Genomic DNA, 19,375 nt, shown 5'->3' on the forward strand with positions numbered 1-19,375 from the left:
AATGCCAGCCCCCACATCTGCTTATAATTACTTTTCCTTTTTTTTTTCATTGCCCAGCTTAGCAAAGTAACATACCTGGTACTTCCAGATATAAAAATATGCAACTCCCTTCCCTTCTTTCCAATAGCACTGGTGCTTGATGGAGTGGAAAGAAGGTCCCCAGCCCTCTGTAGTCTAAGTTTCAACTTGGAGCTTACACAGTCCCCTTCCTAACCCAATGGAACATGGTGGCAGGGGAGTGAAAGGAAAGCCAAAATATAATCAGTTGTAGGGGCCTTTATTAACCATTTCCCAACCACGCTATAGCTAAATGACGGCTACAGCACGGTCAGCCAGTTCTGGGTGGGCGACTGATAACATTGTGGTAAAGATCCAATCACATTTTCTTTTTTCTTTTCTTGTGAAAAAAAAGATCCAATCACAGCGGCCCTTTACCACATGATCAGCAGTGTCCAATCACAGCTGATCACAATGTAAACATAAGCTGGTTATTGGCATTGCTTTCTCTGACAGCATGAGGAGAGGAGAGCCGGTAACCAGCTTATGTGAAAGGGACATCTACACTGATTACCAGTGCAGCCCCAACAGCGGCCACCAGTGAATAAGTAAAAAGACCTGTTTGCAAATTTTGTTACAAACCATGAAAAACTTTCTTCAAAATTTAGTCATTTTGTTTATTTAGCAAAAATAAGAAAGCCATTTTTAAAAATTCAAAAAATGTAAATTGGGGACAGTGTAGCATGACTGTGCAATTGTCATTCAAAGTGCGGCAGCACTAAAAGTTGGCCTGGTCAGGAAGAATGGTAAAATTGCCCAGTAGGCAAGTGGTTAAAATGAGCCTGGTGCGTTGCGGTGCATGGTCAAATCAAGGGTTCATGCAGCCTTCTCTGGGACAGAGACCAGAGTCAATGGTTCAATACTGTTAAAAGAATAAATGAAAATTCATTTAAATAGAGGTGCTCTCTCTCTCGCTCAACAATTTATATAAAATCAGAGAAAAAAAAAAGAAGGGGTGAGTGTTCTGTTGAACCTGAACAAAATGTTACCAACCTTCCATAGCAGCTCACATTCCCTCTCCTCGAGTGCTTTCTTATGCCTGGAAGTGACTGCTTTGATCTCAGATTGCGCTACTTTGGCTTTCATCTCAACTTGCTCTGCCAGTGCTTGGGCCTGCTCAAGACTCAGCTGCAAAATGAAACAAGAAACCATGTTCACAATTAAAATGTGCATTCTGTTACATGCTCCACATCTCTCCTAATGTCACACACACTGGCACCAGTACATAGGTCACTGTGTTCACAGGACCCTTCTCCTACACAACACAAAGCAGCAAATGGTTATACTACAACTCTTTCCGGTGGAAATCTTAAAAGTCAGCACTAGAAATGATACATCACGCTCTGCAGAATCAGATGCAATTGGCAATGAATTTAATGTGGAGCGTTGATGGACTTAACTTTCGGTTCATTTCCTAGTGGATCACAGGACATCAGTATGAAAAAAACACCATCTCTAAAAATGATTTGGGCAAATTAAGACGTGCCAAATTCTTCTGATATATTAGGAACTTATTTTTTTACAAAACCCACACAAGGTGCTGCTGCAACAAACTTTTCTATAAATTATATATTTCACGGTATGTTGAAGAAAAATGCATTATGATGTGTTGATAACCGTCTATATTTTGGTAAATTTTGTTGGAAATTAAATCAAGGTTGAAAAACAGATGCTTTTGTAAATTGCAGAAAGTTGGTACGTAGTATTAATGCAGTTACAATGTGAAAGAAACAGAATTTAGATTGGGCTAAAATGTACCATAAAAATATATTCACACACACTATCAAGATTTAATGAAGTTTTATTGAGAAGTATCAATAAAATAATTTAAATATAGTTGTATCACTAGTGCAATTCAAAGCTCAACCACTGAGTGGCACTGTGAAAATATATGGGCACAATGAATCTATTACATTAAAAACATTTCTTTAAATTTCATAAAAACACTAATACAATCCCCTCCTTGACATTAAAATTAAAAAAAAGGATTCTTCAAATAGGAGTAGATTTTTTTTATTTTGTTTTATTGTTTAACATTGAACTGTAAGCAGCCAATTTGACCTTATTTATATGCCTTAACCCTTCATTGTTTATGCAGTGCAATAATAGTAACTTAAAAGGGACCTTCATGATGGGACTGACAACAAGCCATTCATCTACATTGCTGTTGTGTTGGAAGTAAAGCTGTGATCTGTGAGTGAAAGCTGGTTAAATATTAACAATGTTGAATTCTGATGCCAGGTTGGATCCAGATGGACACTAATACAATGCTATTAAAAGTACAACTTAAAAGGCAAAAATTTTTTTTTTTTGTTTTGGTAGTTGAGTGGAGAAGGTTTTGAACCCTTGGTTTTTATAGTTGTCTGTACCCCGATTAGGAAAATCCACCTTCTCAATTTGTCATGTTTATCATTACCACTGAAAGGGAAAAAAAAATTCACAAATTTTGGGTAGTACCTAAAAGTAAAAGATAGGAAATCTTCCAAAATGGGACAGTGGTTCTGATGACCACCTAGGATTCCTTCATTTTGAAGAGATTTCTTCCCGCTTGCTGATTTGGCTATGAAACAGGAAGTCAGGGGAAATTTCCCTAACAGGACATAGGTAGCAAAAAATCACACCCAACAGGGCTTTAAACTTTCCCTTACGCTTTCCAAAATAAAAAAAAAAAAAGGGGACTTTAACTCTACTTCAAAATGTAAAAAACAGGCAATAATAAAAAAAAAAGCAGGTGGATATCCGCGCTACTATGCAGTACTAATAATCTAAGCAGCCAGCACAATTTGTTGATAAGCAAATAAAATATATATGAAAGTCCACATGCAGCACTGAAAAATTAACAGTCCTTCAAAGGGAGGGAGACATGAGATCCCTTCACCAGCTTCAGTGTATAAGGAAAGGCACACCACAGTGTCGATCCAATCTTCTCCCCAGAAATAAATGTAAAGCAAGCGTGTGTTAACCACTCTGCAATGGTTCTAGCTTTAAGCTGGCCATACACCTATAGATTATCTGCAGATTTTCTATGGTTAGATGGAAAAAGTGGGAGATTCCTCCATCCACACAGTCTAGCGAACATAGAGAAATCTGACCATAGAAAATCTGCAAATAATCTATAGGTGTATGGCCAGCTTTACTCTCCACTCACTGGTCTGATAATATTGTATGGCTCAATCACAGAAACCAAACTTGCATCTACCACTGCTCACATGCATCCAAATGGCCAGGACATCCAGAAGCGTTTCCACTCAATCATATGGATTACATCACCAATGGAGGAATAAAGCAGGATATAGTGAAGCCTGTACAGTATATAAAAAAGGTTTATTTAAGATGCACTTACATCAAGATACAGGTAAACGAACATCAGTTTTAAAATCAGCCGCAGCTCTCAGCGTGCTCGTGTCTGTCTCAGGATGAAACATGTCAGGCGGGCAGAGACACGAGCACACTGAAAGCAACGGCCGATTTTAAAACTCTGATGTTCATTTACCTGTATCATGATGTAAGTGCATCTTAAATAAACCTTTTTATGTACTGAAGTGTGCTCAGTGCAATGTGCTAAAAACAGCGCATCACATGGCTTCCCAATTGCCTGGAAAAACTAAAAGCAGCCCTAAAATGGAATTTTTAGCATGCAGGCACAGCGTGAATGGGCTCTTTATTTTGGTGGGCACCCCATTGCACCTGCACTGCAGCACACCACAATGCATGGTAACACTGCTGTTCCATGGTGCACTGCAATACAACAAATGTAGCTGATAATATTTTAGGCCAGTTGTGGTGTACTGGGGAGGCACTGCCCTGCAACAGACCTGACCAATGCGAGACCTTAAAATGGTTCTAAACCCTAAACATTTTACCAAAAATGTTCCATTCCCTTCATCACCCCTTCACCCCCCTCCCCCCCTATACTTACCCGAGCCCTCACTCAAACCAACACCGTGCCCCCTTTGCCCCTTTGTAGCGGCTCTCACAGGCTTTATGGAGGCCCCCCGCTGCATTCAGTCAAATCCTGCTAGAAGGGAGCGGAGGGTGAGGCTGAGCCACACGGTCTGTCTATGGACAGCTCTGTCTATGTAGCGCAGCTCGCGATCGAACGTGCAAGGTGTGCCAATATAGGCTACGGCTTCTTATGGGGACATACTGAGAAGAGGTGGAGCCAAAGGATCCCAGATAAGGATTGGGGCTGCTCTGTACAATTCTATAGCACAGAGTAGGTACACAACATATTTATTTAAAACAAAAAAAGTATATATAAAGTTTAATCATCATACATTTTTATTTTGTTTTTAAATATCACAATCTCACAATTGTTTAAACACGACTTAGCTGGTACATAGGACTATGCATGCGACTCTCAAGACAAACCGCACTCAAACCAAATTTACTCTTTACAAACTAGTTAACAGATGCCACTCAATCCCATACATACATATATTTTAATATATATATATATATATATATATATATATATATATATATATATATATATATATATATATATATATATATATATATATATATACATATACATACATACATACACACACACATACACACACACACATATACATATACATACACACACTCGCGCGCGACTGCCAGCCACGCGTAGCGGGCGCGCCCTCTGGCGGCTCTTAAAAGGTAACCCCGTGTAGAGTTTACTTGTAGAGGATGGGGGTGGTAAATGTATTAGGGCACTTTCACACTGGGGCGGGGGGCGTCGGCGGTAAAGTGCTGCTATTTTTAGCAGCGCTTTACCATCGTTTTAGCGGTGCTTTTAACCCCCCGCTAGGGTTAAAAGCGCATCTGCCCATTGATTTCAATGTCAGGGGCATTTTAGGAGCGGTGTATTCGCTCCCGCAACAAGCTCAAGATGCTGCTTGTAGGACTTTTTTTACCCTGTCCTGAAAACACTCGGGCTTTCACACTGGGGTGGCATTTTCAGGTGCTTTACAAGTGCTATTTTTAGCCCTTTAGCGCCTGAAAAACACCCCAGTGTGAAAGTAGCCTTATGTTTTTGCTTCAATTGGTCAAAGAGTGTAATATTCTTACTATGCCCGTGCCCAGATTAAGGTTACAATTTAATATAAATTTCACTTTAGAGACAGCCGTGTTAAATATTCTACAAATCAGAATCTTTAGGTATTTGTAGCTTCCTGCAAACGTGATGAAGAAGTCAACCCTCCTTTTAGTTAAACGCTTGGCAACCACATCACTTACATGTACGGCGTCAAGGCAGCTCTGCTGCGCAGGATCACGTACCTAGTACATATGCCTGCACTTACGGGTCAGGGGCCTGCATGCACACCGTTGCCGGCCAGCTCCGATCATACACAACAGGAGCCGATCTGCGGGTACTGTAGACTATGTCCACCAGCACCCGCCGATTGTTAGGTTCTCTACCTATGTAAACAAGGCAGGTTGCCATTCTGTCAGAAGGGAAGGCATAGATCCTGTATTCCTGCAAAGCAGAAACATGGATCCACGCCTACCCCCTAGTAAATGCACCTCCCTCACATTACACAAACACAGTTAACCCTTTGATCGCCCCTGATGTTAACCCCTTCCCAGCCAGTGTCATTCGTACAGAGACAGAGCATATTTTTAGCACTGATCCCCAAAAATAGTCAAAAGTGTCAGTTGTCTGCCACAGTATCACAGTCCCGCTATAAGACGCTGATCGCCGCCATTACTAGTAGAAAGTACTAGTAGCAGAAAGTAAAAAAACAGTTGTTTTTGTTAAGCGCGCAAAAAAAAAAAAAAAAAAAAAAAAAAAAAAAAAAGGAGGTGATCAAATACTACCAAGAGAAAGCTCTGTTTGTATGTTTTTATTTCGGTACAGCGACACATGACCGCACAATTATCAGTTAAAGGGAAAGTTCACCTTTATGCCTCTTTCACACGAACTATCAGGTCCAGGTCCGCCTGTCAGTTTTTTAAGCGGACCTGAACGGACGCTCCACAGACCTCTATGCAGTGTCAAATGTCAGCGGTGACATGTCCGCTGACATCCGACCCGCTCCAAAAAAGTGTAACGGAGGAAAAACCTACTTTTTCATCCGATCCCCCATAGGGGAGAGTGGCGTTCTGACAGGTATGCAGCGACGGACCTGTCATCTGCCTGCTCAGTGGGGATCGACGGAGCGATCCCCCGCTGAGCAGAGCGGGCTCCGTACACGGACACGTCCGTGTGAAACAGCCCTTAAGGCAAACTTACACACACTATTTATTTTTATATATATATATATATATATATATATATATATATATATATATATATATATATATATAGATATATATATATATCTATATATATATATCTATATATATATATATATATATATAGATAGATAGATAGACACACACACACACGCTACAGTCATGTAAAAGTAGATGGTACATAAAGCATGAGGGTAATGATGGCAGTTTCATAGAGTGCAACCGATATAAAAGGAATAGAAAGCATAAAAACCTAAAAAGGTTTAGATGTAGGATAGCAGGGACATGGAAAGGAGAGAATTTGGGGGATAGAGATATGGGGTTTGGTTGGGGAGAATTCTCAGCAGTTCATAATAGTGAAAATAGACTGTATACGTCATAATTCAAGGACGCAGATGCCAAGAAATTTGTGACCCATGGTTCCCAGACCTTGTGAAATTTGGGCATAGTGCTTTGCAGCTTAGTTAAGCTCCACGGAGTCATTTCTGGTGTAACCAGAGGGAACCTTCATTTTGTTTGCACATATTAAAGATTCTAACTACCAGCAAGAAGTCCTTACAGTTAAAGAGAACCTGTCATTTCAGATTCATCATGGCAGCGCCTGTTAGCGGGCATGCACACCCCTGCTGCTGCCGTCCCTCATGTTGTGTCACTGCCGCATCACCAGCTGTCCCAGTCAACAGCGGGTCAGAGATGACAGTTGCTCTTTTAAAAAAAAAAAAAAAAAAAGGATTTAAATTGAGTTGATTTAAATCAAATCCAACCTGGTAGGCAACATTTAAGAGATGGAGATCTACCTGGACAACACTGAAGAGATCAAAGAACACCGGGGTCCAGCCATAATCCCAGTAAACACACACACACACACACACACTGCTGTGAAAAAGTATTTGCCCCCGTCCTAATTTTTTTTGCGTATTTCTCACACTTAAACGATTCAGATTAAACAAATTTTATTACACAAAGATAACCCGAGTAAATCCAAGATGAAGTTTTTAAATTTAATTTAATTTATAAATTAATTTATTAAAAGGGAAAAAGCTGTTCAAACCTGCCTGGCCCTATGTGAAAAAGTAATTGCGGAGTTAAATTTCACTTGCTAGACCCAGGCCTGATTACTGCCAGACCTGTTGAATCAAGAAATCACATAAATAGAAGCTGTCTGACAAAGTGAAGCACGCTAACGGATCACAAAAAGCCACAATTTAAAAAAAATTCAAGAACAGATAAGAAACAAAATAATGAACATGTATCGGTCTAGGAAGGGTTTTAAAGCCATTTCTAAGGCTTTGAAACTACAGTTAATCACAGGGTGAGCCATTATCCACAAATGGAGATAACTTGTGTGTGTGTGTGTAAGTTTGCCTTGCACATCTTCCCAGGAGTGGCCGGCCTACAAAAACTACTCCAAGAGCATGACGACTCATCATCCGAGAGGTCATGAAGAACCCAGAACAACACTTCCCTTAGGTAAGATCAGTGTTCATGATTCAACAATAAGAAAGACTGGGCAAAAATGGCATCCATGGAAGAGTTCCAAGACCAAAGCCACTGCTGACCAAAAAGCACCCAAAGGCTCATCTCACATTTACCAAAAAACATCCTGATTATCCCCAAGACTTTTAGGCAAATATTCTGTGTACTGGTGAGACAAAAATGTAACTTTTTGAAAGGTCTGCGTCACGTTACATCTGGCATAAAACTAATACAGCATTTCATAACAAGAACATCATACCAACAGTCAGACATGGTGGTGGTAGCGTGATGGTCTGGGGCTGCTTTGCAGCCTCAGGACCTGGACGACATACCATAATTGATGGAACCATGAATTCTGAGCTCTACAAGAAAATCCTAAAGGAGAATGTCCGGTCATCAGTTCATGACCTCAAGCTCAAGTGCACTTGGGTTCTGCAGCAGGACAGCGATCCGAAACACAGCAGCAAGTCCACCTCCAAATGGTTCAAACAAAGCAAAATTTAGGTTTTGGAGTGGCCTAGTCAAAGCCCGGACTTGAACCCAATTGAGATGCTGTACCATGACCTTACACAGGCCATTCATGCTGGAAAACTCTCTAACGTGGCTGAATTAAAACAATTCTGCAAAGAAGAGTGGGTCAAAATTTCTCCACAGCAATGTGAAAGACTCATTGCCAGTTATTGCAAACGCTTGATTGCAGTTGTCGCTGCCAAGGGTGGCACAACCAGTTATTAGGTTTAGGGAGCAATTACTTTTTCACATAAAGCCAGGCAGGTTTGGACAGCGTTTTTGCCTTAATAAATGAAACCATTTAAAAACTGCATTTTGTATTCACTAGGGTTATCTTTGTGTAATAACATTTGTTTAATGACCTGAATCATTTAAATGTGACAAATATGCAAAAAATAAAAATATCAGAAAGGGGCAAATACTTTTCCACACAAGTGCATAATATTAATATATATATATTTTTTTTATTATATACACACACACACATATATACATACATCTCGCTATCTACACGTATTGCGGTCAGCAAGTGGTAAACTTTTTTTGCTTTTTTTATGTAACTTTATTGCTATCACAAAGGGGTGAACAAGCCCCCTTGTGATAGCTTAGGGCAGTGAACAGTACTCTTTATGGTGACATAAGGGGTGTATTATCCCCCTGATGATTCCCCTGCCCTCCAAGGCAGCTGACCAAACACTGGAGGAGAAAGGCAATTTGTGTGGAGGGCAAATTATGAAAGTGAAGACCTTGCTAGGAAGGAAGTACTGAGGATGACTTTTGTAGATACATGGCAGTGGAGCAGATGTTACAAAAAAGCACATCACAGTCCTCGTAAATGACAAAGTGTACAATAAAAAGCCACTATTGAGAAAGCCCCATGGGGTGTACACCTAAATAGATTGGTGACTGGTAGGAATTTACAGCTATTGGCCATTTTGTGTATTATCTGAAGAAAAAAAACAAGCACAGAGCACTGCTTATCTGATAGCCAGTCTTTTCTATACATGACAGGATGCAGAGTGAGTTCAGTGAATTCATCTGCACATAAGTACAAAACATTTTTTGTGTGCGTGCCCTAATGACCTTTCTGCACAACCAGCCCTGTGACACTTTGATGTGGGAAGATAACAGAATTACTTCCTCTGTGTTCTGCTAATGAGCTGCCCCACTAACAACCTTTACAAAGGAGGAAAAAAGCCACTAGCCACCATGCAGAAGGACAGCCTACAGGGATGCAGGGGGTAGAAGGTGCCAAATTACCTCATTTACTGCATGCTTTTCAAATTTGTGTTTACTCTAAAAGAGATTTCCTTCCAACTCCAAGAAACAAGGGTGAGAAAAGCGGCACAGAATTGGTCTTTGTCTTTGCTGCGCCTCTAATGCTAATGGAAAGGCCAGTATACAGCTCACAGATGGCCCAAAGTAAAACGGTTTACATCGAATAGACTAATTATAATGATCCAAAGTGTAACAATCAATCCTATTAAATTGAACAGGCACAAGAGACTTTTGTAAGTGGATGTGTGCCTGTATTTAATTCTCCAAGCTTGTATACATGCAAAATATCAGTAGGGGGTCATGTTTTATGATGATTAGAAGACAGGGACCCCAAAATTCTGATGGAATTTTTTTTAAATTGTGCAACAGTTCTAATGTAGATCACTTTGACTAGTAACACTAGACTTCTTATAGATTTATTAGTATTCATTCCTCTCCACTTTCCCATGCAACAGGAGAAAGCTATTTTTTATTATAAAGCATGGCAATATGAAGTCCATTTTTTGAAACCAAAAGATCTACTACTAACAAAATAAATAGTGAAAGTGGCAGTAATAATCTACAATATATGCAAAATGAACTCACTGGCAATTTATTTAAAGGAAGTACAAAATCCATATAACGTAGTTGCAACGTTACCACGCTGAACTTTGCCCTAAAGACAGGACAGTTGCCGCCCTCCATGTCAGAGGCGCCGATTGTCCTTATCCCTAAGCCCCATAAGGATCACCTTCTTTGTGACTCATACCGACCGATTTCACTAATAAACTCAGATGTAAAGATTCTAGCCAAAGTGCTTGCCCGGCGATTGAATACAGTCATCACTACTCTTTTTGGAGCAGATCAGACTGGATTTTTCCCAGGGCGATCAACCTCCATTAATCTGTGCAGGCTTTTTACCAACATGCAGGTGGTTCATGATACCATGGGCTCTCGGGCCGTTCTGGCCCTGGACGCTCATAAGGCCTTCGACCCGGTCGAATGGCCGTATCCATTAGAAGTCTTGGCTAAATTTGGATTTGGCAACGCCTTTATCAGATGGGTACAACTATTGTATCATAAACCTACAGTTAGACAGAGTGAATGCTTCCATATCCTGTTGCAGCTGCTGTTCAAAATGGCAATAGAACCCCTATGCGGCACTGATACAATCCAGTGGGGTGGTTGTGGCATTGACGATTGGGGTCTGGAAGAAAAAGGTATCCCTTTATGCAGACGACATGCTAATATATTTGGCAGACCCTCAATTTTCTCTCCCAGCCCTGCTGGATATTATCCGGCTGTTTGGTCATTTCTCAGGTTTCCAGGTTAACTGGGACAAATCTCTTTTATTTATGATAGACCAGAAAGCCTCAGTGTTGCCTCCCACATGCCCACTACAGATCGTCCACTCTTTTCGTTATCTGGGGGTTTTGATACAGAACCCCATCTCCTCATACGTTAAAATAAATCTAGACCCTCTTATTTGTACATTAAGGAACACACTGAAGATATGGTCAAATCTTCCTCTGACATTGCTAGGTAGGATAAATATTTTTAAAATTATTTTTCTGCCGCGCTTTTTATATATTCTGAGTAACTCACCGATCTATAGCACTAAAACCAAATTTAAAGAGATAGACTCCATCCTCACCAACTTTCTCTGAAGGGGAGGAGCGGTTCGGATCCAAAAAATACCTTGCATTTACCTGTTCTGGAAGGGGGTCTGGCACTTCCTTGCCTTCAAAACTTATGTGGCCTCGCAACTGTCACATGCGCATTGGTGGTTTTATCCCAAAGCCAAAAATGCGGCCACTGCTTTGGAGGTAGCTATCCTAACCTCCTATGAATCTCTCCAGAACCTCATACACAGAATGTCACTCAGGAGAAGAGTGGGTACAACTGTCCTAGCAATGACCCTATGGATATTTAAACTTTCTAAACTATTGCCATCCGACTCATGAGTCGCACACTCACCGAATGCCCAGCTTTGGGGCAGCCCACAGCTGCCAGATATACTCCGTCAACTCGGGGTATACAGTGGCTTGCGAAAGTATTCGGCCCCCTTGAACTTTTCAACCTTTTGCCACATTTCAGGCTTCAAACATAAAGATATAAAAATGTTTATTTTTTGTGAAGAATCACCAACAAGTGGGACACAATTGTGAGGTGGAACGAAATCTTTTGGATTTTTGAAACTTTTTTAACTAATAAAAAAATGAAAAGTGGGGCGTGCAAAATTTGGCCCCCTTGCGTTAATACTTTGTAGAGCCACCTTTTGCTGCGATTACAGCTGCAAGTCGCTTGGGGTATGTCTCTATCAGTTTTGCACATCGAGAGACTGAAATTCTTGCCCATTTTTCCTTGCAAAACAGCTCGAGCTCAGTGAGGTTGGATGGAGAGTGTTTGTGAACAGCAGTTTTCAGCTCTTTTCACAGATTCTCGATTGGATTCAGGTCTGGACTTTGACTTGGCCATTCTAACACCTGGATACGTTTATTTGTGAACCATTCCTTTGTAGATTTTGCTGTATGTTTGGGATCGTTGTCTTGTTGGAAGATAAATCTCCGTCCCAGTTTCAGGTCTTTTGCAGACTCCAACAGGTTTTCATCCAGAATGGTCCTGTATTTGGCTGCATCCATCTTCCCCTCAATTTTAACCATCTTCCCTGTCCCTGCTGAAGAAAAGCAGGCCCAAACCATGATGCTGCCACCACCATGTTTGACAGTGGGGATGGTGTGTTGAGCTGTGTTGCTTTTACGTCAAACATATCGTTTTGCATTGTGGCCAAAAAGTTTGATTTTGGTTTCATCGGACCAGAGCACGACCTTCCACATGTTTGGTGTGTCTCCCAGGTGGCTTGTGGCAAACTTTAGACGAGACTTTTTATGGATATCTTTGAGAAATGGCTTTCTTATTGCCACTCTTCCATAAAGGCAGTGTACGACTGATTGTTGTCCTATGGACAGACTCTCCCACCTCAGCTGTAGTTCTCTGCAGTTCATCCAGAGCGATCATGGGCCTCTTGGCTGCATCTCTGATCAGTCTTCTCCTTGTCTGAGCTGAAAGTTTAGAGGGACAGCCAGGTCTTGGTAGATTTGCAGTGGTCTGATACTCCTTCCATTTCAAAATGATCGCTTGCACAGTGCTCCATGGGATGTTTAAAGCTTGGGAAATATTTTTGTATCCAAATCCAGCTTTAAACTTCTCCACAACAGTATTACGGACCTGCCTGGTGTGTTCCTTGGTCTTCATGATGCTCTCTGCGCTTTCAACAGAACCCTGAGACTATCACAGAGCAGGTGCATTTATACAGAGACTTGATTACACACAGGTGGATTCTATTTATCACCATCAGTCATTTAGGACAACATTGGATCATTCAGAAATCCTCGCTGAACTTCTGGAGTGAGTTTGCTGCACTGAAAGTAAAGGGGCCGAATAATTTTGCACGCACCACTTTTCAGTTTTTTAATTGCTAAAAAAGTTTAAAATATATAGATTTCGTTCCACTTCACAATTGTGTCCCACTTGTTGGTGATTCTTTACAAAAAATAAAAATTTTATATCTTTAGGTTTGAAGCCTGAAATGTGGCAAAAGGTTGAAAAGTTCAAGGGGGCAGAATACTTTCGCAAGCCACTGTATCTGGCAGGAAGTGCTTCCTATTCAGGTTGCCTCTGTCATTTTATCCCGTGATAAGGTGAATCAAACCAAATTGCTATACAGGTCCTACTTACAGCTGGCTTGCTTCATAGACTGCATAGAATACCCTCTGCTCTGTGTTCCGGGGGTAGCATGGTTGAGGGCACGTTCTTTCATCAAAAGTGGGAACGTCCACCGATTAGAAAGTTCTGGTCAGAGGTTATGGCCTTTAATAGCTCCATAAATCAGATACCTAATATATGTTATACCCTGCGAATTCTATTAGGATATATTGATGGACTGTCTACAAATGTACAAACCTTTCTACGTATTGTTCTGTTTAATGCCAAAAATCAATAACCATGCATTGGAAATGTCAATCCTCACCCACTACAGGCAGTCCCTGAGTTACGAACACCCGAGTTACGAACGACTTCTACTTATGAACGACCTCAAATGCCGGTCACTTGTGCTCCACACTGGTCCTGGATAACTCCGAGCACCTCCGGACACATCCCACACTGCAGTACTACATGTACTGCATGGCCAGAAGAGCCCCAGATAACATAACAAGTGCCCAGAACATTCTACAACCATGCACAGGGGGAAGTTACACTTACAAATGCAGTGTTCCGACTTACGAACAAACCTACAGTCCTTATTGTGTTCGTAACTCGGGGACTGCCTGTATAGCCTTTTGGCTCACTATTGTCAATCATGCCATCCCCTTGTATAAGTTGACATATGAAGCCAGAGGATGCCCTAAAAAATGTTTTCAAGATTTGGGATTCTTGGGTTAACTCAGATCGTACCATACCACCTACCTGCCCCCTGATCTACTATGGGATGAGGCTGTAACACTGGATTATGTTAAATGTATGCATATACCTAGACTCCATAAGGGTCGAACCAAGCAGATTAGATATGTAATTTTCATGTCGCATTGTGTATATTCACTGGATACCAGAAGACTGTTTTTATTCAGATCTGAGCGATGTTCGCTCAAATGTATACTTATGTTATAACACGTTACCACACTGACTCTGGAGCTGGCTCGGGCACTGATGGATCACGGTGTTCGGAACAAGGAAAGACATGGGGAGGCACCGACCTCCATGGTCGCAGGGATGGAACAAGCCACTAAAAATCCAAGCCGGCACGTGTGGATGGCATCACAGAAGCACCTGGAGGGAAAGCGCGGTACCCGGTACACCTCCCCATGGCTTTCCTTATTAGGGACACAGTGATCCATCAATGCCCGAGCCAGCTCCAGAGTCAGCATGGAAATGCAACTATTGGGGGGGGTCAATAAAGCTAGTAGCACCTGGAACTCAGTCCCGTTCCCCCCCCCATCATCTAACCTAAAGTTTACCCAAAAACAAAAACGTAGCAGATTGTAGTTCACCAGCCCTTGGCTGTGCATTAGTGGTTTTCCTTTTTTTTACCTGGAGATGCCGCCATCTCTGGTTAGTACTGATAACATTTTAGAGCAATGGAAGCTTACTGCAGATCACCAAGCCCTGGATAAACACTGATGCAATTTCTGATGCATTCCAGAACGCATGGAAACACCTAACAACTGAAATTACAAGATTTTCTGTGGAGGCTGTTTACATATGCAGTGTAATTTTAAGAAGGGTCCTGTGCGAATGGTAACTGCATGTAAAAACTTGTCCTAAGATAACAGGATTCCAATAAGTTTTCGGTGTGAGACACAGATATAACAAAAGGGTTTATGTAATAAAGCTTGAGTGTGCAAAATCTGGTGAACTTCTGCATAGAAGCCAAAATTGCATAGAGCCCGCAAGTGAGAGCTCGAGCAGGAGCCAAGGAAAGAAAAATCGCAGCTGCATTCGAAACTGATTACACTTGTATCTGAAGCACATCAACTCGCACAGCAGCTGCTCCTTAAAAATCACACTGCTAAATGGATTCAACTTGCATCGCATCAGTATGAACCTAGCCTTGAAGCTTACTAGATTTCCTGAAGGAATAACATCTCTCTTTCACGGTCTACACTCAGCTATCCTCCCTGTATGCATCAAGGTTTCACATTTCTATTTTAGCCAAAAGTGTACCTTTACATATGACAGACCTAAGCCTCAGAGACTTGCCCACCAATCTTAGTTAAAGGCATTAGCCTTCTAAAATTAATCCATACAATATGCACAGTAGCCACACTGAGCATAAACACACAAAAGATGTATTTGCAAGATCAGTAATATACTTTTTCTATTTCTTTACTTGTATACATAGTTTTAGACTCATGAGAAACATATCAAAAGGAAAACCAGGACTTGAAAAGATATGATAATCAAATGCAGAAGAGTGCCAACAGGACACACACTGAAGAATGAAAATTAATCCTACTTCTGAATGGTGTTCCATATGGCATGAGTCTGTTTTACAAACATCCCCTAAAGCTTAATACGCAACCATAGTTACCATTAAGTAGATAGACTCAGAAATGTCCTCTAAAGGCTTTTTCAGCATAGTGTGGAAAAAGAAAAAGAAAAAAAAACCCACGGCAAAACACCTGAGTAACCTTCATATTATATAAATCATGGATTTATTTTATGCTATTCACTTGGAGCTACCAACAGCTTCTGTTTTCATAGGTCATAAAGAGCATATAATTATAATATTCAATCCATCTTTTGAAAATCCGAGTAAGTTAAGAGTACTCCATCCTAAACCAACTCCCTCCAAAAAAAAAATAAAATAAAAAAGTGTAATCTATCTATCCGGACATCCATTCATCAATTTGCCGAAGACTAACTAAAACAATCTAGACATCCTTCTGAGGGAAAACAAAATCTGACTATGCTGACATCTACAGGTGTCCATAGGCTAAAGTTTGCCAAACATGACTCAATATTTGTCCAGTTTGTGCCAAACTGGGTGAAATATGAGCTGTTGGCACCACTTAGCTCCCCAAAAAAGTAAATACTGAATGAGTTGGTTGGCAAATTATTGACCAAACAGTGACTGCATCTAATCAGTTGGTCATTATTTCTGTATTCAGACATCTGCAGATTCCTACATTCACCCTACTTAGCAGGCTGAACGAGAGAAATATAAAAGTGTATATCCTTGGAATTCAGTTATTAGCAAACCAACAAAATACTTAAAGAGCTCATAAATCGGATCTGCAATCAAACATACATCATTTTACCTTGGTAAAGAATGGCAGCACCACACTTATTTTAACAGATTAAAAAAAAAATCTAGATTTTTCTTGAATGATCAAACATTTTTGAGTGTTGTGTTCTAGGAATATTACATTTCTCACAGACTGCTAAATACTTTGTGTGCAACGTAGCCATCTAGTAAACTGATTAAAACTGAACTGAAGATTTAAAAAAAAAAAAATGGACTTGCTCAGTTAAAACATCCATGTAAAATGTGTATTGCTGAACACCTGCAATTTTAAAAAGGTTTGAATGACAACTGGGGAGTGTAAATAAATTCAATGGGCTCTCTTGGCCTTGTCGAATTCTCTGTTGTCCTCCAGTGTTGACTGGGTCACAGAACATCTTCATTTGATTTAGAATCAGGCATCAATACAACCATGCTGAAAAGTGTGGCAAAGATTTTGGATTTTGACAGTTGGGTAATCATGAGTCATGGGTCAGAGCGATTTAAAAATTTTAGTTTTGAATTGGTCAGGAAAGATTAAAAATCTGTGTAATTTTTTTTTTTTTTTTTTTTTTGCTGCTTAAAGCCCTTCAGTAGGTGTCGATCGTTATCGTTTTTTTTTCAGGGCCGATACGATACTGATTTTTCGGTTGCCTTTCAGGTCGATAGCTGATATTCTGTAGATTTAAACTTTTATTTTTACACGGTCCTTTTAAAAAAAACTTTGCGAATACTTTCTATTTTTTGAAAACTGGCGCCTTTAGGATGCTAGTAATCCGGAAGAAATCCGGCCAGCCGGCGGATGTGGCGGCTGGTCACTCGGGCCTCCCGATGGGACGGGAGATGCGGGTGGAGCAGCGGGAGGGGGTTTCCCCTCCCGTTGCTTGTAATAACAGCCGAGCGGCTGCTGAGCCGCAGCGGTTGTTATTACAAGAAAGCCGACCGTCCACTCTAAAGAACAGTTCCTGGGGTGATGCCTGCAGCATCACCCCGGTACAACCACTTGACACAATATTGGCAAGTTTGTGTCCGATACTGATGCTTCAAAAAAGTGAATATTGGCCGGACTGATAAAATTGGTCGACCGCTACCCTTCAGTTCCTTTAGCAGCGATACAACTGGGAGGTATATATAAATCTTAGTGTCCTCACTCTGCATATTGCCTATTCTAGTGCACAAGCGTTTTGTAGCTTGAAGCCTCAAGCTACAAAACACTGGAGGGGAAAAAAATCTATTATTCTCTATGAAGATGGTTCACATCTCCACTCCAAAACGCCTGAGGCCAGAAGCTCCAAAACGCCTGAAGCTCAAACAAGTTCTGGAATTTTAGGCATATTTGGGCGTTTTTCTGCTTTTTACATTGTTGACCTTTTGACCTGTACAAAATCACTCAGGTAAGAATGGGGCCTAATGTCTGACTGAAGCTGCATAGTGCGTTATTTGACAGACAGGGCAGCAATAGAGGAGTAGATCTCTAACCTAGAATAACCAGAATAAGGAGGTCTGCTCATCTTAATTGAAATCACGTGCTGCTGAAGCGGTCTCAGTCTTTCCTCTTTATTAAATTGTTAAATTGATATATGGACAACTGTATGGTAAAATACTTTTTTTTCTTGCAATAAAAAGAAAAAGTTGCACAGGAGGTCTGATCTTAAACTAGTTTATCACTTGTATATTTTTTGGGCCCAATAAGTCTACTTACAGTGAGGGGACAAAAGCATTTGATCCCTGCTGATTTTGTACGTTTGCCCACTGACAAAAGAAATGATCAGTCTATAATTATAATGGTAGAATTATTTTAATAGTGAGAGACAGAACAAAAAATCCAGAAAAGGGCATTTCAAAAAAGTTCTAAATTAATTTGCATTTTAATGAGTGAAATAAGTATTTGACCCCTTCACAAAACAGGACTTCGTACTTGGTGGGAAAACCCTTGTTGGCAATCACAGAGGTCAGACATTTCTTGTAGTTGGCCACCAGGTTTGCACACATCTCAGGAGAGATTTTGTCCCACTCCTCTTTGCAGATCCTCTCCAAGTTATGAAGGTTTTGAGGCTGACGTTTGGTAACTCGAACCTTCAGCTCCCTCCATTTCTTCTTGAGTTACTCCTTTGTGGCCTTGGCCGTGTGTTTTGGGTCATTGTCATGCTGGAATACCCATCCACGACCAATTTTCAATGCCCTGGCTGAGGGAAGGAGGTTCTCACCCAAGATTTGACGGTACATGGCCCCGTCCATCGTCCCTTTGATGCGGTGAAGTTGTCCTGTCCCCTTAGCAGAAAAACACCCCCAAAGCATAATGTTTCCACCTCCATGTTTGATGGTGGGGATGGTGTTCTTGGGGTCATAGGCAGCATTCCTCCTCCTTCAAACAGGGCAAGTTGAGTTGATGCCAAAGAGCTCAATTTTGGTCTCATCTGACCACAACACTATCACCCAGTTCTCCTCTGAATCAGATGTTCATTAGCAAACTTCAGACAGGCCTGTACATGTGCTTTCCTGAGCGGGGATTTCAGTCCTTCAGGATGTAATGTGTTACCAATTGTTTTCTCGGTGACTATGGTCCCAGCTGCCTTGAGATCATTGACAAGATTCTCCCGTGTAGTTCTGGGCTGATGCCTCACTGTTCTCATGATCATTGAAACTCCATGAGGTGAGATCCTGCATGGAGCCCCAGACCGAGGGAGATTGACAGTTATGGGTTTCTTCCATTTGCAAATAATCGCACCAATTGTTGTCAGCCTCTCATCAAGCTGCTTAGTGATAGTCTTGTAGCCCATTCCAGCCTTGTGTAGGTCTACAATCTTGTCCCTAACATCCTTGGGACAGCTTTTTGGTCTTGGCCATGGTGGTGAGATTGGAATCTGATTGATTGCTTCTGTGGACAGGTGTCTTTTATACAGGCAACAAGCTGAGATTAGGAGCACTCCCTTTGAGAGTGCTCCTAATCTGAGCTTGCAATCTGTATGGAAGACACCTGGGAGCCAGATATCTTGCTGATTGATAAGGGATCAAATATGCAAATTAATTCATAATGTTTTTGAAATACGTTTTTCTGGATATTTTTGT

General features: G+C 41.0%; 1 protein-coding gene across 1 annotated transcript in view; it reads right to left on the reverse strand.

Moving 5' to 3' along the window:
• TRIM71 (tripartite motif containing 71) overlaps positions 1–19,375 on the reverse strand; it is a 111,064-nt gene that overhangs the window by 15,620 nt on the left and 76,069 nt on the right. The window contains exon 3 of the mRNA XM_073630302.1: positions 1,051–1,185. Coding sequence (XP_073486403.1) covers positions 1,051–1,185 — 135 coding nt within the window. The remainder of the gene's footprint in view (positions 1–1,050; positions 1,186–19,375) is intronic.

The sequence above is a fragment of the Aquarana catesbeiana genome, linkage group LG05, assembly GCF_042186555.1.
Source record: "Aquarana catesbeiana isolate 2022-GZ linkage group LG05, ASM4218655v1, whole genome shotgun sequence".
In the NCBI taxonomy this organism is placed as follows: Eukaryota; Metazoa; Chordata; class Amphibia; order Anura; family Ranidae; genus Aquarana; species Aquarana catesbeiana.